Source organism: Vanessa atalanta, chromosome 6, assembly GCF_905147765.1.
Source record: "Vanessa atalanta chromosome 6, ilVanAtal1.2, whole genome shotgun sequence".
Classification (NCBI taxonomy): domain Eukaryota; kingdom Metazoa; phylum Arthropoda; class Insecta; order Lepidoptera; family Nymphalidae; genus Vanessa; species Vanessa atalanta.
Genome location: NC_061876.1, coordinates 10,683,949 through 10,707,713, shown reverse-complemented (window position 1 = coordinate 10,707,713; position 23,765 = coordinate 10,683,949). Strand labels below are relative to the sequence as shown.

At 32.2% G+C, this 23,765-nt stretch overlaps 1 protein-coding gene across 1 annotated transcript; it reads left to right on the top strand.

Moving 5' to 3' along the window:
• Positions 1-520: 520 nt before the first annotated feature.
• LOC125064481 (nitric oxide synthase-like protein) lies at positions 521-23,513 on the top strand. The gene is made up of 22 exons (XM_047671547.1): positions 521-913; positions 5,697-5,833; positions 7,445-7,607; positions 11,443-11,534; positions 11,623-11,764; positions 12,290-12,429; positions 13,345-13,519; positions 14,531-14,712; positions 15,901-16,015; positions 16,260-16,499; positions 16,942-17,046; positions 18,435-18,496; positions 18,831-18,943; positions 19,260-19,489; positions 20,233-20,481; positions 20,558-20,711; positions 20,871-21,040; positions 21,124-21,334; positions 21,593-21,680; positions 21,762-22,032; positions 22,106-22,297; positions 22,475-23,513. The coding sequence occupies exons 1-22, from the start codon at positions 521-523 to the stop codon at positions 22,583-22,585; spliced, it is 3,735 nt and encodes a 1,244-aa protein (XP_047527503.1). The 3' UTR covers positions 22,586-23,513.
• The last annotated feature ends 252 nt before the right edge of the window (positions 23,514-23,765 follow it).

Here is a 23,765-nt window from a genome sequence, read left to right as displayed (position 1 = left end):
GAGATGACCACTCCTTTCAGGTGGACCAATAGCCCGGCCGTTTATATATACAAAAAAAAATAGCTCTGTGACATATTTCATTTACATTCGTTCAGTCGTTCTGGTGTGGGTGGTGAGGTGATTAAATTACCAACACCCATCCGTCTAAACTTTTGCCTTTATAATATTAGTAACATTAACTTTTTACCAGGATCTGCAATTGCGAAAACAATAAGTTTATCAAGGAGTCAAAAAAATGTTTTACTTCATGCATACACACATACTAGTTTTCTTTCCTACCTATCTTATCTAACATATCCGACATATTATTGAAAACGAATAAAAACTATCGAAAAACAAAGAAATTACCGAATATAACGAGGATGATACTTTTTTCTCGTGTAACACAACTGAACTAATTAAGTCAACATACGAATCTTTGTTTGCAAATATTAAAAACAAACTAGCGTGGAGTTTGTCACAGACGATAAAACTCTTATAAATACAACGGTAACACCTATTTGTGATTAGTGCGCCGCGCATGCGCCTGCGCCTCATTACTAATTATTTCAAAATTCCTAACTTTACAACAATATTTTATCGGACAGTGCTTGTCAAAACTGGCAAAATGGCTCCCGGTGTTATACAAAATTCCGAAACGGTTATCAACAATACCTTGGAAGTGATCGCGAATGATGAAGATCTTGTCGCTGGTTTGACGAATGAGGTCAAGACATGTCCCATCGACCATCTCGCTTTAGCCGAAGTCAATAATGGAAACGGCCAAGGGTTGGAAGAGGATGCAATCAAAGTTCAAACCTTGAAGCTTGACAAGAAACAGCCACGACAAGTTATAAGACCGAAAGTATTGAAAAATTATGAGTCTAGTGAATATTTGTACGATAGACTCTATGGTACAACATGCCCTAGAGTGGTGAGTGAAATAATCCTTATTTAAAATATTAAAATACAATGAAAGTAAAAAATGAAAATCATTTAACCTTTAAGGGTTAAACCATTAAATGACACTAAGTTATTATAAATACTCAAGACACGGTACGTCACTTTGTTTACTCAAGAACTGGTTCTTTAATATCTTTGTCAAATTTTTAGTAACTACGTTCAAGTATTTTGCTTTGTTATAGGCGATGCTTGAGAGTCAGAGATGTATTTTTTGGTATAAATTATCTCTTATAATATCCGTAGAATAATTAGTAAACCTAAAATAATAATTTCAGTAAAATTTTACACCAATAATTGCTAATCATATTAAATCAGAATATCTACATATTCTGATTTAATATTCGTAAATTCCTCATTTAAAATCTTCTATTTCATACTTTCGAAATGTCATTTCGTAGGAAAAGAAAATTAATAATGTAAGAATATTTATTTAAAAAAAACTGATCATTGACTATATTAGTAAACAGTAGCTATGAATGAATGTTATATATTAAAGCATATAAAATTCTATCGTAAACAAAACCATAATTTTCATGGTTCATAATTTCAGAAACATTACACGAACGTGACGATAAGTTTCAACAGTAATTATTTATTCAATATTTTGCTGTAATATTTAGGATGCAGACTAAACACAACTTCGTAATAAACATAAATAAATTACCAGGTGTATGGTTAGTGGAATGATGTTTGTTTCGAAGCGAATTTTCGGTTGTCAGTATTTAGATGAAACCATAAGTATATTTTAACTTGGGTACCTTAAATTAGCATATGAAGAATTATGTTCTTAATTACATTAAAATGATGGTTTGGTTCGTGGGGTTATTTCTATACGTGAGTTACCTTCGGTAACTTTCTAGTAATGCGAAAAATACGATTTAGGTATGTAGAGTTGTAATTCTTTGTTGCATTTCAAGAAGTGTTAAAGCTATCAAATCAAATCTTTTGGAAATTTATATTGCTTATTAGATTGAAGGGTTTTTGCATTTTGTAAGATTTTGGGCACATATAACTTCTACTCAGTATAGGCTCAATTGTTTTTCTTCTTTTATGACACTAATGATAAAAAAATCTAAATTAAATTTTCAATATCAATAATGAATTCAAATTCTTCAATAAGACGTCGGAATTTTTTGGAATGATTAATTTTTAATTTGACGTAAACCGTAGGTACATACAGCAATATTTTTTTACTATACCGACAATCAGCTTAAAAAATATTATGTTATAAATAAATTAAAACTTAACTTTATTCCGAAACGCGACATCTTATCTGTGTAATAAAGTAACAATTTCAATTAACAACATAAATAATGTTCAACTAAGTAGTTTGCATAATAATTATTTTGAACGAGTTATATCAAGAATCAATACGTTTATTCATACCGATCAATCGAATACTTCTCATAGAATTCTTCTAAATGTCTTGTAAAGAACATTTACCTTGCGGCTTATCCAAAAAACAATATTTAATTTTTAATGCCAGCAAGAAATGTATTACACGAACTAGTGAATGTTCCTTTGCAAGCTTCTAAGCAGCGACACAGAATGGTCCCGACTATATTGCAAATATTCGAGTTTACTTTACCAGTTATCGAGAAACGTAAATTGTAGAAAAACAATATAAATTATATTCAACTTATGAGGTAGGTAAGTTATATAATTAGGTTTATACTATTCAGATAATCTGTTTTCATTTGTACAAATATATTTTAAAACAATGGTCGTGCCTCAATATTTCTGGCGTTTTTCTTACACATTATAGCACAAAAGAGATGGCAATAAAATTAATTGTCAACGGTCAGTTTTTCGGTGATCATATATGGCAATCAGTTTTATGTTCCTTGCCAGAAATATTTATTAGTCTTTATTTTTAATAGTCTTGCCCTCCCGGCCAAATTTCAACGGCGGCTAACATCAAAGACTGACTAAGCGAAAGGATATATTACAATGCACAATTGTACTCAAATGCAGGAACACTCTCTCTCACACCCTACACCTATACGTATATATTCTCATTATAAAGTCCAATAGAACGGAAATCTGAAACTATCAGAGAGAGACTAGGCGTAGGCCTAATGACTTTATCTGCTATTTCCTAGTGCCTTGAATAATATTTACACAATTAATTCCTAACTCTAGGTTGCTGTTAGAAATAGCCTTTATTGATTTAATTAACCAAATCTGCGATGCGATGCGAACCTAAAATCTGTAGCTATATAACCTTAATTTACACACTTAACCAACTTTTGGGATGTATATCTTTGAAAAAGATGTACTCGTCTTACTTTGGTGCTAGGGGTTGGTTTAAGCCCATATGGGTAGATACGGGTAGCATCTACTCATCACATATTCTGACACCAAAAAGTGATAAGCAATATAGTAGTCGTTTGAAGGCTGAGAGAGCCAGTGTAGGTATAAGGTAAGGTATAGGGGGGTACATACTATCTTAGTTTCTAAGGTTGATGGCATATTGGAGTTCTAAGGAATGGTTCATATTTCTTACGGTGCCTATGTTTATGGACAACAGTGACCACTTAAAATTAAAATGCCTTTTTTGCCTCCTAATTGTTTAAAAAAAACACAATACCAAACTACATATATATCGTAGTGACAAAACGTCTTTACTCCAAAGAAACCGACACTTCAAAACTGATAATGATTATCTTGTAACATTGCTTTTGTTAAATGGGTATAACAATATATCTAACTGTTATAGAAATATTTTATTACCAAACACTATTGACCCCTTTATCAACATACCATATTAATAAAAATCTGTTTAAATAAATCCAAGTACTCTTTATATCTTACTTCAAGTATTCATTAAGATAGTAATGTGATAAGGAACATTGTTTCTATGTATTTAAAATAAAATAATATAAAAAAGTCTTTAATGATTATATTAATTAAAGTCGTTTCATCGAAAAAAAAAAAAAAAAACATATTCTTTCATATTATGTGAACATCGTGTTGTCGTTTATAAGTTTTGGTATTTTGTGTTTTTATATCAATATATCACAAAACTCTTAAATGTCTTTTTTTTGGATAAAGACCTCTTTTCTTAAGGGTTCCTATATATTTCTATCACCTTATTATTGTACTGTATAATTGCTTACTTTATAACAATTTTATAACTATAGAGTAAGTAACTGAGGCTTCATACTAATATTTCACTTGCGTTAAAAATTACTGGTTCGTCTTGTACCTTTCTTAAGTAGTGGCCTAAATGACTTTTACATACATAGGTCCACAGGGAAGCGCGTTGAAATCAAACTTGTTCACTCGGTGGTAAGGCTTTGCGCAAACTGATTTAGGAAGGGTGACCCTTCTGATATTCAGCAGCAACAATACTTTCTGTTGTTGTGTTCCGGCTTGGAGGATGGATAAGCCCGTGTAACTGAGTACAAGGAACATTTTAGTTCCCAAGGATATATACATATCCATAACATAAGTATTGATAGATACTATAGGTACTTATAGTATGGCGTACTGCTGCGTATGCTGGAGACTATTTCCGATCAAAGGAACGAAATTTCAATTCAACGGTAAAACTTTTGCTAATATTTCTTACCGTTTCACACGGTAATATTTTATACTGTAAATAGTAGCTATATTATATATATTGTCGTAAAGTAGTGGTTAAAGGTATATAATAATAATAATGATTATTATTATTATTAGGACAAAAATCAATCGATGGGATGTTAATCAATTGACTAACTTTAAGCGGTTAACTTAAGTGCATTCACGGTTGTGAATCGAAACTTAAAGACTGAAATTTTTGGATACATATTGCTACGATCAAATTAGGCATTTTGTAAAAATAAAATAAATATCTGTACATATGTAAAATGTGTACGCTTACATATCAAATACAATTGTTTATAAATATTTAACAATAAATAAAACATTCCAAGTGTTTTCAACAAAAACCAAAATAAATTTTATTATGTTTTCATTATATTCGCTTCAGTTTTTGGAGTAGTTGCAACAACGCGGAACGCTATTATAGGATCGCGAATATACAGTTTTTAAAAATAAAATTGGGTTGAAACTCACAGACGACACAAATTATTGAATAGTTTTTGACAAAATTCGATGTCATCTGTGCTCCTTTTATGTAAACAATTTAACTCTGATATTTTACTCGTATTACACGTTCTTGCTCCGTTCTGTATCTTTCGATATGGATGTCGAAAGCCACAAGTTTTTTCAGATATTAACTACAAATAGGCCCTGACGTAAGCGCGATAAATATTTTTTTTTATTTAATATAATATTATCCCAAGGGATCAAAGCTTTTGTCAATGGTTCTTTAAATAATAACGTTTTAAGAAACTTTTGTATTTTCGCTACCATTATTATGTATAAATATAGCACGGTGAGAATCGAGTTAGTCCTGTAGTTAGGACGCGTGCATCTTAACCGAAGATTGCGGGTTCAAATCAAGGCAAGCATCATAATAATTCTTCTCGTGCTCGGCAATATCGTGAGAAAACCTGCATGTGTCTAATTTCACTATAAACCTTCTCCTCAAAGGAAGAGAAGTCCTTTGCCAAGCAGTGGTACATCTACGGCCATCACTATTACGTGCTATTTTTGTATTAATATGTGTATTATTATTTTAAATTTGAATGTTTAAGTTTACAGCGATTTTTAAACAATGATTATTTTGACGTCCCTTTTGTTTTTTAATTTATTTTATTAGTAATATTAAATGCATATTTTCATTCGACAACATTTGTCAACAGCCAACGCTATGCAACGAGAAGGCATGTCTGGGTAGCTTGATGGCCATACCTGGACGCGGGGACGTGCCGAGAAGTTCGGAAGAAGTTCTAAGCGATGCCAAGGATTTTCTCGGTCAATACTTTGCGTCTATACGAAGGTATGTTTCATTACATAGATACATGATTAACCTTTAATGACATCATTCGCGTTTCGGCTACGGTGTCTCCAGGATTAGTCCTGATTAGGAGATGGAAAGGATAATACAATACTGAATTATCGTGCAAGTATGTCCGTAAATACATATGCACGTCCTTACTTTCATAAATCGCATTTTTATTTTTATATTTATATCTGCGTGCTTTGGTGTATCACAATTTAAGTTTTTGGGATTTATATTTTAAATCTGGTATAATTCGTTTGACGTGATTACAGGTACTTCATAAACACTAAGCTAATTAAAAATCTTTTTCGACTTTTATTCTATTTTCAAAATATAATAGTTCCGTCTGAACGCATTTATGTTTTGACTAATGTGGATTCAGCTAATTCATATATAAATAAAAAGCGCAATTTTTGACTTTATGTGTGATTTTTTTTTATATTTACCATACCAAATCTCAACAGAATAATTGAAACCATAAAATTATATGGAACAGCTGCCGGAAACTGTAATTGCTAGCATATGTTATTGGAGTCCTTAGGACCAAATCTGTGCTGAAAAACAACGCGATTACATTACGTACGTAAAAAACGTATACGTCATAGCGTCTGACCTCTATTTATTTAGTTTCATTATATGTTATCATAATACATCAGAATAATACTTGGCTATAATTTATAAAAATATTGTGTAATTAATACCTGACAAACAATCCCTCAAGTGCGAGCAAAGCTGCGCGCCAAAACTAGTATTATTGGACAAAAATAAAACTAGAAAATATTATAAAATTCGTGCACAGAAGGCGTAACGACGATGGTTAAAAAAGGAGTGTAAGAATTTACAAGATAATTTTAAAACACTTTTATTGTATTGGCGCTTCTCTTTTAACTAAACAAAACATCTGAACGAAGTTGACACGACTAATATTATTATCTTTCTCATCTGTCACATTGTTATTGTTGTGTTCCGGTTTGAAGGATGCATAAGCCAGTGTAACTACAGGCACAGGGGTCATAAAATTTCAGTTTGAAAAGTTGGTGCCTATTAACACCAATGTCTATAGACAGACACCACTTAACTTAGGTAGCTTATTTGACCCGCCTGTTTGCATCTTCATTAAATTTGGGTTATTTACGTTTTATACAGTTTGTCAGTATGCCACCCATATGAGACAAAGTATAGCTCAGACATGGACTAACTGATGCAAACAGAATGATTTCAACCAAACTAACGGTAGAAACTCATCAGTTTTATAACATGTCTGTCCATCCGTACGGCTTACAATCATACAATGTTATCCTATTTTTCCCTCTTAAAATTTTCAAAAAATCCTACATGGCGGAATCTTACTTTGTAAAATCAACCTTAGTTCCAAATTAATTAGTCTGAACAAATTTTATAAGTATATATTTATATATTGTGTTATACTAACGACCCGCCCCAACTTCGCACCGTAATGTAACTTTCTGCAAAAGAAAATAGAATTGGACCATTAGTTCCGATACATACAAACAAACAAATTTTACCTAATTATAATATTATTATAGAATATTTATATAGATCAAAAAGTATTAATGTATTAAAATTATTAATTTTATGTTTAAATAGGGCTAATACCGTAGCTCATGAGGCTCGTTGGAAGACCGTGCAAGAAGAGGTAGCCAAGACAGGAACCTACCAGCTAACAACTACGGAGTTAGTATTCGGAGCTAAATTGGCTTGGAGAAACGCTAGCCGGTGTATTGGCCGAATACAATGGTCGAAATTACAAGTACGTATAATTCATCTATTAACTAATTACAAACATTGGTACCAACACTGGTCATTTTAGTACAATGATTTTTAAATTTGGAATGATGTGTAAATTAATAAATACAAAATACATAATCAAATTACTCACACATGCATTCGCTCTAGGTTAGCTTTCTTTTGTATTACAAATTTTGTTTATGTTAATACGTTCCAAGAAAATGTTTGGGCCAAAAAAAAAATATGAGTTGGCTATCTAGACGGGCTTGCATGAAGCCCTTACACCAAGTATAATATCTAACCATTAAAACCAATGAAACAAATAAGTAGATAAGTTACTACTATTAAGTTGATAGGAAGGTGAAAATCAATTACGTCGATACTTGTTACGCGGTTCGTATATAACCGCGAACACGGAGAAACTAAACGAATTTACCGACTCTAATGAGAAAATTCTCATTTCCCGCGCCTATACAAAAACACAGGCAATTACTTGTTTGTTTTGACTGTTAAAGTGTCTTAGTTAAGTAAAAAAATCGTTACGCTTCCACGGTGCTGATGAAACACCGTTGGTACAAAGTTTCTTAGTTCCAAACTCAATTTAAAAGCGCTTTCGATTAACATACTTCTTGTGTTCAAGTTAACAAATCATAGGCTTGTTCTATTTCACACAAAGATGTTCAAAGATTGAGCCATGCAATTATATTTGAATATACTACTTGATTTGTTTCGCGATTTAACGCGCGTTAAATTTCGACGAGTTTTTCTAAAGTTTGAAGTTCGTATTGCTCGATAAAAAAAAAAACTAGAATTAGCATTGTTTGATTTTTGTGCAGGATAAATAATAATTAAATTGTGGTTAATTAAACAAATACCTATGTAAGAAAACTAATGAGTTTCTTGCTGATTCTTACCGATAGAATCTAAATTCCGATCAGGTTACATTAAATTAGAACATCTAAAATAAAATCAACTTATTTCTTAATTATAAACTGGTAGTGAATTAATTTTTTTTTTTGTAATTATGGAATAAAGATGGTGTATTTTGACAAGAATATCATAAACAATGATAGACTTTAATTGCGTTCCAGATGACATATAACAAAATGTAAGTAATTAGTCATGGTACTTGTCTGTTTATTCCAGCATGTTACAATATTATGTCACCACGTAGCAAATGACGTTACAGAGCGATTATTTGTAATTTCGATGGACCATTTAATTTTCAGTCTTACTGATTACACCATAGAGTCTAAGGTTCCAATGTAAATATTAAGGCGGATTAGTTATACCCGAAGTACATTAGGACAACGACATATTAGTAAAATCCTACGCGAGTTTCGTGATGTCTTGTAATATTTAATTTGTTTATAATATTCTACGTGATTCGAATTTCGAATATTTTAGTCAAAAATGTTGATATTATTTCACTTTAGATCATATTGACTTTAAATATATATTAACATTACATTACAAGTCTTAAAATACACATTTTTAATTTGAACACCAAAAAGTACATAAATATTTTTGTCGTTAAATTATAAATATTATATACGCTATTTAAAAAAAAAGTGATTTCGAAACAATCTTATAATATAATAATTTAATAGATAGTATTGAAAAACATTCAATTGAACTTACAATAGAACTAAATGTATGTACTTAAAACTCGTGGAATTCCTTTTTTCATCTGTAATTACGCACACAATAGTCTCTCTGGTTTTTATTGCAGTAATCATGGTTACTCTACATGGTCACATTTCATTCAACAACTTCAGAAGAACATTTATTTTTATCAAATAACTGCTTTTAAAACTTCGTTGATAGCAAAAAATATAAAAGTTAAGTAACTGTGTGTAAATGTCACAAGCAAAATCTCCTCTACTCTTGTCGAGGTTTGGAGGTGGATACAAATGGGGCATAATAATGTTTTCCTTGACCACAAAAATATTTTATTTAATTGATTGTAATTGAAAATTAAAAAAAAAACATTAAAAAATATGGAACACATTTTTAGCTGAGATTTGAATCTTAACAATGATTAAGATTCATTTGAGAGACTAAATAATTTCCAATTAGATATCAAACCTTCATTTAAAATCATTTATATTAAAAACTAAACAAGTTGTAAGAAATGTGTATTCATCAATTCAATGACAAATGAATCCGAATGCAATGCTATAATTATATATCTTGCGTTCGGCGGTAAAGGAAAAATCGGGAGCAAACCATTACATTACACTTGGAATGAAATAAATATGAATATATTTTATAAAGCAAGATCAATCGCCAAACCTTTTTCTCAACAAAACTGGAGACTGTTCCAATATTGAGTCACTTAAAAGTGTCGTCAACATACTGTTGCTACGAAAACTAAATATCAAGTTAAACGAATAATCGCTTAAGGCAATTAAACACCGTAGACTACAACCATTAAAAAGAGCTGAATCTCAATATTTTTCTAATTAGCTCGCTTGATTGAGTCGCAGCCGACGTAACGACATTACGAATAATTTATTCGTTTGCCTTCATTCAGCTCCCATCGGCTGAAGTGGAATGAGTGGGATTTAGATCGGAATTAGCGGGACCACTTTTAAGTCTCTCTGATGTTCGCGAGTACATTTCGTAATTACATTGCTTAAATAGATTGCTTGGTTAATCTGCACGGAGGCTCGGTTCGTTCGCGGTTCTCAAAATTTTATAAAGTGAATGAGGACATCGTGTTTTATTTTCAACGGGATTCAATTTAAATTCTGAATTTTGGTTTATCTGCTACGTATGTTAAACTCATCAACTTGATTGATATATTTTCTGATTTAAATAGACCCGAGTGACTCATTTTGTTACAAATGTACGTCGTCATTTATATGATTCTCTGAGCCCTGCTACCAAGTAAACAACACTTGGTAGCAGGGCTTTGTGCAAGCTCGTCTGGGATAGGTACCTGCCAATCATCAGATATTCTACCGCTAAACAGCAATACTTACTTTTGTTGTGTTCCGGTTTGAAGGGTTAGTGAGTCAGTGTAACTATAGGCACGAGGGTCATAACATCTTAGCTCTCAAGGTTGGTGGCGCATTGGTGTAATATAGGGAATGGTTATTATTTCTTACAGCGTCAATATCTATGAGTGGTGGTGACCACTTACCATCAGGTAGCCCATTTGCCCAACAATTACATTAAAAAAATGCGAAACTCGAAGCCAGTATAGAATACGTAATATACTTAAATAAGGGTTAATGTATAACGAAGAACACTAAATAATTATTTGTTTTGTGTTTCTCTGAAAGCAGAAAACTAAATAATAATTTGTTTTGTTGTTTCTCTGTGTTACCCTACTCTGTTTTAGTTTTAGAAACCAGTAAAGCGATCCTACTGACTTGATCACACGTTTACAATTTCAAATGCTTCATGACTTTGTGCCTCTTTTATGTTTCACCGCATTGTATTATTATAGAAATATCCTTTTCTTTCTAGCGAAGACTTTGTGCTTTGTATAATTTTTCTTTGTGAGCTTTAGGTGTATTCTTAGTAACAGTCTTTATAGTAAGATATATCGTGCACGACTTTAGTAAATATGAATTCGTGTCCAGTCTCAGACGAACTTACATTTAAATCAGCTCACGTACCGATTTCTTACAATTATTGTTTTCTACTGGGAGCTGCAGTAAAAGTAACTGCTATTTGGATTAAAGTTATTGCAGCGATAAATTTTATTCAACCAAGAAGATTGTATTATTCTTTGTTATGTAATATATTATATACATAATATTTTTAGTCTAAATTATGATTTTGTATTTCGAAATATCTCTCAAAATATCTATATTTATATATATACGTATATTTTTTTCGATCAGGTATTCGATTGCCGTCAAGTGACAACTACCAGTGGCATGTTTGAAGCTCTTTGCAATCATATAAAGTACAGCACCAATAAAGGAAACATAAGGTCAGAAAATTGGCATATCTTCTGTAAAGTCAAGAGTATGTAATTTGGTATAAATTATTTAATTAAACATTTGTGATTTCACTGGTAGGTCGGCGATTACCGTCTTTCCTCAGCGTACGGATGGAAAACATGACTATAGGATATGGAACAGCCAACTGATTAGCTACGCTGGATATAAACAGCCCGATGGAACTGTTTTGGGTGATCCAATGCACTGCGAGTTTACTGAGGTACGCTTTAAATACACTATTGGGATAAATTCAAAGATGTTAAAATATTTACTGTTGCCTCTGAAGTCTGAATACGTATCCTCTAATATAGTGTACATTCGGAAATATCAACGAAACTGCAAGACAATGTGATACTCATAACATTGACAAAAGGAATAAACATAAATTTATTACTCCTGTTACTCTTATCCATTGCACCAGTTATTCTTTTATGGGATCATGTGTTTAGTTTTACAACAGGATCAGATTGCGTACTACCTCTGTTGTTAAATTTAAAAGAACGTTTGTGAGCGAAAGCAAAATACAATTTGTGATTTCATAGATAGTATACCTTGGAAAAGAAATAATCGTTTCGTACCTCCTGGCTTTTAAAACTAAAAATAAACCATATCGTCTGTTCTTCGGTGTTTTCAGTTCTAGGCAGTCCAGGGTATTTTGTTTTCTGAAAACAACACTATACAACCTATATTTTATATTTATCACTTCCATTGGCTAACCAGCAAAATGCCTATTATTATTCCATAGCTTTGCCTAAAATTGGGATGGAAACCTCCACACACTGCATGGGACATACTTCCTCTTGTTCTGTCTGCTAATGGAAAAGATCCTGACTACTTCGAAATTCCAAGAGAACTCGTCATGGAGATTCACATGACGCACCCCACGTATGTATATAATTCTATTTCAAGAATAGTTTATTGTTGAAATGAAGCCAATCCTCCACATACAAATTATATAAAAATGATTCTAATCACCAGCATTATTATTAATATTAACACTATATTTCTAAATCTATTGAATTTAATTTCTTTTAAATTTCACATTCCTATGACTCTTACCAATGATTGCATTTAAGGCTTATTATTTTAATGCATTTAACAATCAATACGTAAACTATGCGTCGTGGTAATATGTACTGTAAAATTAATAAGCGTTCGTACAAGCGTACGTACGTATAAATCATATTTTGATTTCTTACTACCATAACCAGATTAAACCAGTATGTTCCGCTACAATAAATACTACTTAGACGATACATGTCGTTATTATCGTTTTTCATCTCAGATTTATGCCGACATAAAAAACTCGGAGAATGCATATTGTGCTTTGTAAAGGCCCGCAAATAGGCGAATAGCGTCCATACAGAGCAGATTGCTTATCGTAAAAGTGTTGTCCAGTGATCTCCAATCTGTGTTTATGGCCAATAAATCCGAGCTCATTCAATAATGCTTCGGTATTGATATTGTTAACTGGCTGTAATGTCTTGTAAAGAAGGTGATAGAGTTGTGATTAAGTGTTCCTTGAACAATTTAAATAGTTTTTTTTAATAGCGATAAATGAGTGACTAAATTGTCAAATTGATAATATCATATTCGTCCAATTGAAATTTTTTAAAACTGTAATTGACACAAACATTACATGATGTGCTTTAAAAAAAAATATATATAAAAAGTATTTACCCCATTAACGTCAGAAAGAGATATCAGTAATTAATAAAGTAAGGGCGATTATTATTATATCGTATTAAGAAGAATCGTACATTTATTTCAATAATAATAAACCCAAAATTCAAAACACAGGCAAGAGTGGTTTGAAGAGCTCCAACTCCGCTGGTACGCCTTACCCGCTGTGTCGAGCATGCGCTTTGACTGTGGAGGCATCGAGTTCACTGCGAATGCTTTCAATGGCTGGTACATGAGTACCGAAATCGGATGTCGAAATTTTTGCGACACTAACCGATTGAACATGTTGGAGGTAATTTTAATAATTACTAGCTGTGCCCGCGACCTCGGAAGTTATTGTTGTAGTCTAAGATACTCCTTATTACATCAGCTATCTACCAGTGAAAGTCCCATCAAAATCGGTCCAGCCGTTCCAGAGATTAGCCGGAACAAACAGACAGACAGAAAAAAATGACAATTTTGTATATGTGCCGTGAAAACATACATATGCATTTAGTACAAAGCATTTATTTTAATATTACAAACTCACACTCCACTCCACTCCAATTTTATTATATGTATGTACTTATACATTGTACCATATTCTATCGTCATACTCCAATAGCCAGTTTTATTGTGCTTCCGTTTCATGGGTGAAGGGTGTGCCAGGGTAACGACAGGCACTTCTTATGTTCCCAAGGTAGTAAATTTAGGCCCACCTACTTATTTTTTAAAATCTTACTAATATTATAAGCCAGAAAGTAACTCTGTCTGTTTGTCTGTTTCTATTTCACGGCCAAACTACTGAACCGAATTTAATCAACTTTGGTATAAATCAAGCTTAAACTCCAAAGAAAAAGAACATAAGCTACATACTTTTACTTTAATGTCTAACACCTGTCGACCAACCTGTAAAAAGAGAGCGAAACCGGGAGCGATAAGTAGTTACTTATTTCCTTCAAAATATAAAGTGTTCTATTATTAGAAATACTAAATACTATCAATCATCTATACTTCCCTACTTAATATTATAAATGTGAAAGTAATTCTGTCTGTCTGTCGCTCTTTCATTACCAAACCAATGAACCGAATTTGATGAAATTTGGGATGAAGCAAGTTTGAACTCCAAGGAAGGTCATATGTTACTTTTTTTGCCTAACACATGACAACCAACCCTCTTAAACGCGAGCGAAGCCGCGGGCGACAACTAGTATAAAATAAATGTGATTAACTGAGCCACCATAATAGGAAGTTATTTCTTTTAACTAAAAAAAAAACATTATTTCTTTTTAAAACTCACAGAATTAACTTTTACTCCAAACAGAAAGTAGCCCAAAAGATGGGTTTGGACACCAGAACTCCAGTTACCCTATGGAAGGACAAAGCGTTGGTGGAAGTAAACGTGGCTGTTCTTCATAGCTTCCAGCAGCATAATGCGACAATTGTGGACCATCACACCGCTTCTGAAAGTTTTATCAAGCACTTGGACAATGAAAACAGACTTCGGTGTGTATTGAATATATAGTTTGATAGACGGATACCCTAACAGTAAGATTCAGCAATAGTACCACAAATACATTTTTCTCTTTAATCAATCTCATATTTATAAATTCTCGGTTTTCATAGTCACCAAAATTGTTATGCAATCAAGTGATACACTAAAAATTTGTCTAAACAGCGGATCGATTTAAACATGACTGAAATGGATACAATCAAAATATTTACGCTCGAAACGAAGTAAACTTGTGGCGTCGTTATTACAAGCAGATCCGCAGACGATGACTTGCGACCATTAAGCTATCATCACACAAGCCTTGTGATTGTTTGATTGTTTTGCCACATGTGCGATAACAAAACGTGTGACTGTTTGTGTCTGGTTTGCACGTATTATCTAGGTTGATGAATTAGACCTTTGGATGTTTATTGTTTCGATATAACTATGCAATGGATTAGTTAGATAATCGTTCATTTCGAATTTAGAAATATCGATGCGGCTATGAATAATTTTACAATTCATTTATTTTTAAAAATGGAACGCGTGAATTGAGTAAAAGGCCGTTAATTAATTAAAAATGTACGTATCGGCGTCAAAAGCATTGTTTTCGAATTATCGGCTTAAAGAATTATGGTCTACGTATAACGTAGTACTTCCAATTCTTCTTTTTTTAATACTAGCTTGCTTTTAATCGCAACTTTGCGTTCGTGGATGTTTCTGAGGTGAGAAGCCGTTCCCAGTATACCCGGTATTATTCTACGACCTATAAACTATGTCCAAGTTAAAAATCACGTCTCTATTATAATCTTCTACTTTACAATATTCTTAAGTAATAACGGTAATGGTGAACGTTTTTTTTTATATAAATTCTGCCTCAAACGTGGACTGATTACAAGTCAAACGGAATCTGTTATATATATATAATATGCCGCGTATTTTAAAGAACGATGTTCCATATTATTTTAGTATTCTAAGTTAACTAAAAATGGATCACAAATCCATTAGTGTTTTAGGCGTTAGTTGAATAATCGATTCTAAATTACCGGGTTATTAACTTTGTTGAAAGAAAAAAAAAACAGTGGGTGAAAAATATTTTAGCGTATATGTACCTAGTTTTTTTACACAAATATTATTTACCAAAATGAATCAGTGATTTCAGAATATTTGAATGTTATTATGAATATTAAAATATTTACTAGTTCCGGCTGCCCAGCGGACTGGATATGGATCGTGCCGCCGATGTCCTCATCCATCACTCCGGTATTTCATCAAGAGATGGCGCTCTACTACCTACGACCTGCTTATGAATATCAGGTTATTTGAATTTACGTATAAACACTTCTATCATAAATCGACAAAATGTTGTAGTAATATAGAATTAAATTCCATGTAAATACAACTTATTTATTTTTTACATATTTTCGAGGAAATACATGTATACAAAATGCCTATAAATTTTACAGTTTACTTGACTTCAATACTTTTGTACTTTTCTACTCATAAGTGAAAAACCATTTCCGTAGTATTAGATTCGTTCCTTACACACAAGTAATTCCAGGAACCAGCGTGGAAGACTCATCAATGGCAGAAGTCAAAGCCGATCACAGGCAAGAGGCCCATAAATAGAAAGTTCCACTTCAAACAGATTGCGCGCGCAGTGAAATTCACATCCAAACTCTTTGGTCGAGCGCTCTCTAAGAGGATTAAGGCAACCGTTCTGTATGCTACCGAGACTGGAAAGTCTGAGCAGTATGCAAAGGAATTAGGGGTCATATTTGGACATGCTTTCAACGCCCAGGTATTTACGAACGCTTAGTATATTTTTTGCTGTTAGTTCGTGAGTGGTACAACCTATTTTGCAAAGTAAATTGTCTGCTCTTTGAGACGTTTAATTTATTTTCAAATATCACTTTAAAATGAATTTGGTGGTTGATAAATGATCAATCAAATGATAAATTGTCGACGTCTAATTCTGCTAGCAATGATTAGGCAATTTTTGAGACTATTCATAATGCGAATAGTGGAACTAACTTAAATAATTTCCTCTATCGTAAAACAGTTTAGTTTTATATAAATAAAATTTAGAGGATGTCTTTGAAATAATTATTAGTATTCAAAATTTCAAATCAATTTTTTCTTGAATCATTTTAATCTATTACATTTATCAGATAAACAATCTAAGCCGACGAAACTGTGTCGTCATCTGAATTACTGGAATTTTATTAGAATATATTTTTCAGGTCCATTGCATGATTGATTACGACATCACCTCTATTGAGCATGAAGCGCTTTTACTGGTAGTGACGTCAACTTTCGGGAACGGTGATCCACCAGAAAATGGCGTTGTAAGTATAATGTTTAACATTCACTACCTCAGTTGAGTAGTTAGGACGTGAGAGCATATCAAATAAACATACTCTCGTATTCATAATATAAATTAGGATCGAGCATCTACGTATTCAGAAAAGTAAATTTAATAACGGTCCGTGACGTAAGTGAAATATTACAAGTAGACGCAGATGGTTTGAAAATGTACTTTGTTCCTACATTATTTAAAAAATATTTGAAATCTAGCAATAAAAAACGCTTGAAAACCACATTCATAAATTTCGCACCCAATCCACTTCGAGTATTAATGGATCCTGAACTTAATTAGTGGTGGATCCCTGAATTTATGTATGGGGGAGGAGGGGGGGATTAATTACTATTTGAAAATAATATACAACGATCGTAATATGGATTATATTAAGAAACGAATGTAAGTCGTAAAAGCGATGCATGAAAGCTAATAATAATCTCGAAATATACTCATACATTTGGATACGTGATTGTATTTGTAATAAACTATGTATACAAGTGAATTGCAACTACGAAAACAAATAGAATGATTTCAAGTATTTTTTTAAGAGTAATAACTTGGTTTGACGATCTCCGTGGTCGAGTAGTGTTTACACCGGTTTTCATGGGTACCTCACTACGAGGTCCTCGGTTCGATTCCCGGCCGAGTCGATGAAGAAAAAGTTCTTTATTTTTTATGTTGTCATCGGTCTGGGTGTATGTGGAACTGTCGTTACTTCTGATTTTCCATACTTACAATGGGATCAGAGTAATGTATGTGATGTTGTTCAATATTTATTTTGGTTTACACTAGTTAGGGTGCTACCACATCAAACCATTGATATCATAGACTGACATCGATTAAATGATGTGTAGCTTAGGCCGGTTGATCATACATCGAGCATCAACGAGCTCTTTATAAGTAGGTATTCGTATATTAGAGGAACTGTAAATCCACAGTTACCCCTCTATTCTACCATCGAACAATTGATCTGGCAACATTAACGACTGCAACAGCAATTAAAGCAAGTTAATTTTACAAACAATTTTCATTATAACAATGTTTTTCTTTTGTATATTTTAATGTTAAACCATTTTTTTTTGTTTAAAAGCGTAATGGCTTTACTTCGATAACTATAATAGTCTAATTTATAGTAATCATGTTTCTTTTCATCGTATAAATGAAACGACAAACAAAGCGAGTTTAATTTGCGTTGATATCGCTAAAAGCAATCTGTTATTAATATGAATAGAATCGAATGTAATTTAAATATAGTATCTAAAGCATTCCGTTTCAGATTACATAAGATTTATCGATAGACATTTTAGTTGAGATATTTTAATACAATATTATTTTTAACTCTATTCTGATTTGATATTTGAACATATGTAACAGGCTTTTGGAGAACATCTTTGTGAGCTGATTTATGCTGATCAAGTCGGTGAAGAAAGTACAGGGTAAGTTTGATAAAAAAAATTAGTAATGGTAAATATATATAATATTCTTATGGAGCCTTAGTGTCTCATAAACGTATGCGCTGAAAGAATTCAGTTGTTGAAATAAGTAAATTCGAATTTGGAAAAGTTTTTGGGTGTAATCCTGCAATATTTCTACCAAACAACTGTGGTAAGAGCATTGGAGATTTTGGTCCTACCATAGACCTTTGCCTAGCATTGAGATATTATTTACTTAGACTTATTTCAGTTTTTAATAGTCAAATAATAACATAAGATTTTCAAAATAACTTGGTTATGTGCTACAGTATTGATTTATAACGGGACAATTTTTTAGAGCCTCTCAAATGCTGACGCCAAAATCGTTCATCAAAGCAAATAGTCAAATCGAACTTCAAAGATATGCCGCTAGTAATCCAAAGCAGCTCAGTCGGCTCGAGTCTCTGAAAGGTATGATTGGATTGAAATATACAAATTTATTATATTTTATGCTATATGTATGCAACATAAATTTTATTTTTTTATAAATGATTTACATCATGTAAAACGACATACACAAATGTTGAATTTAAATGTTTCAGCGCTTTCGATATAAGAATTAAAAAGACATTTAAAAAAATATTTAATTAACTTTACAACCCACAATGTTACTGTAAATTCAAACTTACTATTATATCTATGTTAACGAAAAATCCTATATTTATTTGATATAAAGTATTCTTACAAGTCTTATAAATAAGTTATAATAATAACACAATAAATTTAGGAAGCGCTACTGACGCGACATCAATAGACAGCTTCGGCCCGTTGAGCAACGTCCGTTTTGCGGTGTTTGCTCTCGGCTCCAGTGCCTACCCGAACTTCTGTAACTTCGGGAAATATATCGACCGCCTGCTTGGTGATCTGGGCGGGGAAAGGATCCACGATGTCGCCACAGGAGATGAGATGTGTGGTCAAGACCAAGCTTTTCGAAAATGGGCCTCCAGCGTCTTCAACGTAAGTTTCTTTTTCACAGTTTGAAATCCAATTTTAACAGGGAAACTTGCATGAAATTTTATTTGTATAATTATGAAATAATTAAATTTCATATCACACTGTGACCTTTTTCATAATATAAAAATTTAACAAAACTTAAATTATTTCTTCAAATTTAAATTTGACCGAATTTTAAGCGACAGAGGTCTGAGGTAACGAAGTAAAAAGTATAATCGAATTGATAAGCTCCTTTTTTTAAGTCGGCTAAAACCGGTATGTCCAGTGTGGTATGTCGTGTCGGTTTCGACAGCGAGCGATCAAGATCAAGGACAAACTCGCCATTGTTATAGCCATTATTCTCAATGCAATATCCGGTGTAGATGTTTATATCAAATTAGATGCTAAATACTCCGATTACTAAAGTTTTTTGCGTATTAATTATGGTGGGATTTACTTTTTTGTGGTTGACATATTTTATTCTAATTTGCTTCTAGTAAAATACGTACGGTATTGATTCTGCGCAGAGCTAAAACAATATTTATTTTGTTAATAAACCTCATCGTCATAGTATGTGTCACATTTTTTCGTGTTTATCATTTTTATTTCGTAATAGATCAGTAGCAAGATAATCTTATCAGTGACTGCTTATAAATCTTATTTTTAAGTATCTCTATGCACGTCATTGCCTTTTCAGAAAGATGATCATCCTAATCTCTGTTATCACACATTACATAATCGCTGAAAAATCATATTCTTATGTTTAGGTTGCATGCGAAACTTTCTGTTTGGACGACGATGAAACGTTACAAGAAGCTAAACGAGCTCTAGGTACAGTGGCTCTAAGTGAGGAAACGGTACGATTTGCTCTTCCTACCTGTAAGCCACCAGTTCTTCTGAACGCCTTACAAACAGCGGTCAATAGACAGCTAGTGACATGCGTTGTCAAAGCAAACAAAGACTTGGGAGATCTGAGTGCCGAACGATCTACCATATTTATTGATATGGAACCTCAGGTACAACTTAAAATCATGACTTAAAACAAAAATAGCCTCTTAATGATGTATTATTTATCACGATGAATTATTCCAGGGTGAAATTAATTACGATCCCGGTGACCATGTTGGTATAATGGCTTGTAATCGTAAAGAATTAGTTGATAGCTTGTTAGCTCGTTTGAAGGACATTGATAATTATGATGAACCGTTGCAATTGCAACTTATGAAAGAGACTCATACATCAAGCGGTGAGCAAATATTAAATGAATTATTGTTTGCAATGGTTAAAGTGCATTTGTAAATGTATTTGAATTGTTGATAAAGCTGAACATTCCATTATTCTTATTGTAAATATTATTGTTATATAATCATATTTAAATTTAATTAATATATAAAAAAATCTTTAGGTCCAGTAAAATCTTGGGAGCCTCATGAAAAACTACCAGTTGTGAGTGTACGTGATTTATTCACGAGATTTTTGGATATAACAACTCCACCAACGACTATTCTTTTGCAATATTTGGCTACAACCTGTGACAATGATGATGAAAAGAAATATCTTAATATACTTGCCACGGTAAGAACAACGATGCAAATATAAATGTTTGTTTTATTTTATGAAAAATAAATGTATTTTTAACAATTTCTATCAAACTATAGGATCCAGCAGCATATGAAGATTGGCGTCATTATAACTTTCCAACTTTACCTGAAGTTTTGGATCAGTTTAAGTCAGCAAAACCAAGCGCATCTTTGCTCGCCGCAATTCTTTCGCCCTTGCAACCCAGATTTTATTCGATCTCATCATCACCGATCGCTCATCCGAAACGATTACATCTCACCGTTGCAGTCGTTACATACAGAACCCAAGGTATGCAAACAGGTTTAATGTAAATTTGAAGTCGACACAAATAAACATCTTTCTCTCTCTCCTCCTCTCTTCTTATTGAAGCATCATTAACAATAAATATTTTACAAACGTTAAATTTATAGAGTCGTTGGAATTTGACTAAATTATATTTTTGAAAATCAATTAAGCTTCAATATGTTCTGTTATGCCTTAAATTGTCGTTCATAGGTAAATATATTATCAACAGTGTCTGTACAGAATTATATAATGTTTAAACAGATGGTGAAGGTCCTGTCCACTATGGTGTTTGCTCAAATTATCTTATGGATCGTAAATCTGGGGATGAAGTTTATCTTTTCATTCGAAGGTAAATGTCTCCTTATGATTTCCGACAAATTATTCTAAATTTTACCATTCGAGAAATATATCAATCATTTTTCCTTTCCAGTGCTCCAAATTTCCACCTGCCACATGACTTGTCCGTGCCTCTTATTTTGATAGGCCCTGGAACAGGTATTGCGCCTTTTAGAGGATTCTGGCATCACCGTAAGGCTTTACAAAACACACGTTCACAGTCAAACATCGGTCCCGTTTGGTTATTCTTCGGTTGTCGAACTCAAACAATGGATTTGTACCGAGAAGAGAAGGAACAGGCTCTTAACGAGGGCGTACTCTCGAAAGTGTTTTTGGCTCTATCAAGAGAGAAAAATATTCCGAAGGTTTGTCTAACTACGAATAACACGATATAGTAAACAATTTTTGTTTTTATTCACGTATTGTTTTGTCTAATAGATGTATGTTCAAGAGGTAGCTGAGCAAGAAGGAGCTGAAATTCATGATTTATTGATCAATAGAGGTGCACACTTTTATGTATGCGGTGATTGCAAAATGGCTGAAGATGTACACCAAAAATTAAAAGGAATTATAAAGAAGCATGGAAATATGACTGATGAGCAAGTGCAAAACTTTATGTTTCTATTGAAGGTCTGTATCGTATTACATAATTAGTTTAAAGTAATAAAATTTAAAATTTTATTTGTCTCGAATTATGTAAATTACGTATTCACCTCGCGTTTTAATAGACATTTAATATAGTCTAATAAAAATCCAGAACGTGATGCAATTTGTATAATTTGTCAATAATTTTAAACAATTCGCTAGGAGGAAAATCGCTACCATGAAGATATATTCGGTATTACACTTCGCACGGCTGAAGTCCACAACGCTTCCCGCGAATCCGCTCGTCGGAACAGAGTGGCCGCGCAGCCATGACGTCGGTCTTCTCGCTTCCACACCCACAACCATTTATCAAACAAGCTTAATCTTACCAATAAATAAATAGTTTACATTATATGTCAACTTTTCATCAAGAAGTATAATATTATTATGATCGCTTCATTTAGCGCCTTTAATATTTAAAAAAAATATATCTTCATTAGACTTATTATTGATCTTTGATGGTCCAGCTTTTGCTAGTTAGGCGATTAACTTTATAGATATACAATTCTATGGATTAGTACATTAAAGCTATTGCGTAATTTTTCATTCCTATCGCTATTAGTTATTTAATTAAGTCAATTAAAGCACCTCAAGTACTTATGACTGAGTGATTTGATTTTAGGCAGGTATTTACAGAGGTTGTGTATGTTAAATGATTAAATGTACATACCTTGAAAATAACCTTAAAATATATATTTGACATTTAAAACATAAATAATTTATTAATTATTATTCAGTTTTAAGTTTAGAATATAAAAAAGCAGGGTTGGAATGTTTTACGCACAAGAACCTTTTTATTTGTCACCTCTTTAAAAAGCTTCAAATATATCATAATAATTAACAAGTAAATTATAAATGCGAAAAAAAATGATCTTTTGAAATATAATACATATGAATTTATTAATCCATACTCTTTAGGACGTAATTTTAATATATTAGATATTAATAATAATTAACCATTTTTGAATCGTTTTCATTGTCCATTGTAATTTTCTCATGTACATTAATATGCATTTAGTTAACGATACTTATATAAATTTTGTTATATTTTTATATTATTTTATATTCGGTCTAGTTAGAACAAACGACGAGAATTTATTTTTAATATTTGCAATTGCCAAAATTTGTACAAAATATTTTATACCTAGATTATTTTACGCTTTGTAAATAAATTGTTTCTTTTTTTATCAATAAATAACCTCTAAAACATTCAGATTTATAATTGTTAACATACAAAATTATAATTATTTTTTAAGGAAACGCAGTACACTTAGCCAAATGTTTAATTGATATATATCCAGATTATATTAGGTTAGAGAAATTAAATAAATGTTTTAGCTATATTTATAATTAAAGTATAATTCTTAATGGTCTATCTTTTATGCTGTTAGTTGTGAACGTTGAATTTTGTGATTCTTTATGCTAGTACTAAGAAATGTATTCATATTTTCTA

Coding starts and splice junctions, on each gene's coding strand:
- LOC125064481 (XM_047671547.1), top strand. CDS start 521: ATGCGCCTGCGCCTCATTACTAATTATTTCAAAATTCCTAACTTTACA. Junction 7,608..11,442: donor TACAATGGTCGAAATTACAA/GTACGTATAATT, acceptor TTTTTCGATCAG/GTATTCGATTGCCGTCAAGT. Junction 22,298..22,474: donor ACTTTATGTTTCTATTGAAG/GTCTGTATCGTA, acceptor ACAATTCGCTAG/GAGGAAAATCGCTACCATGA.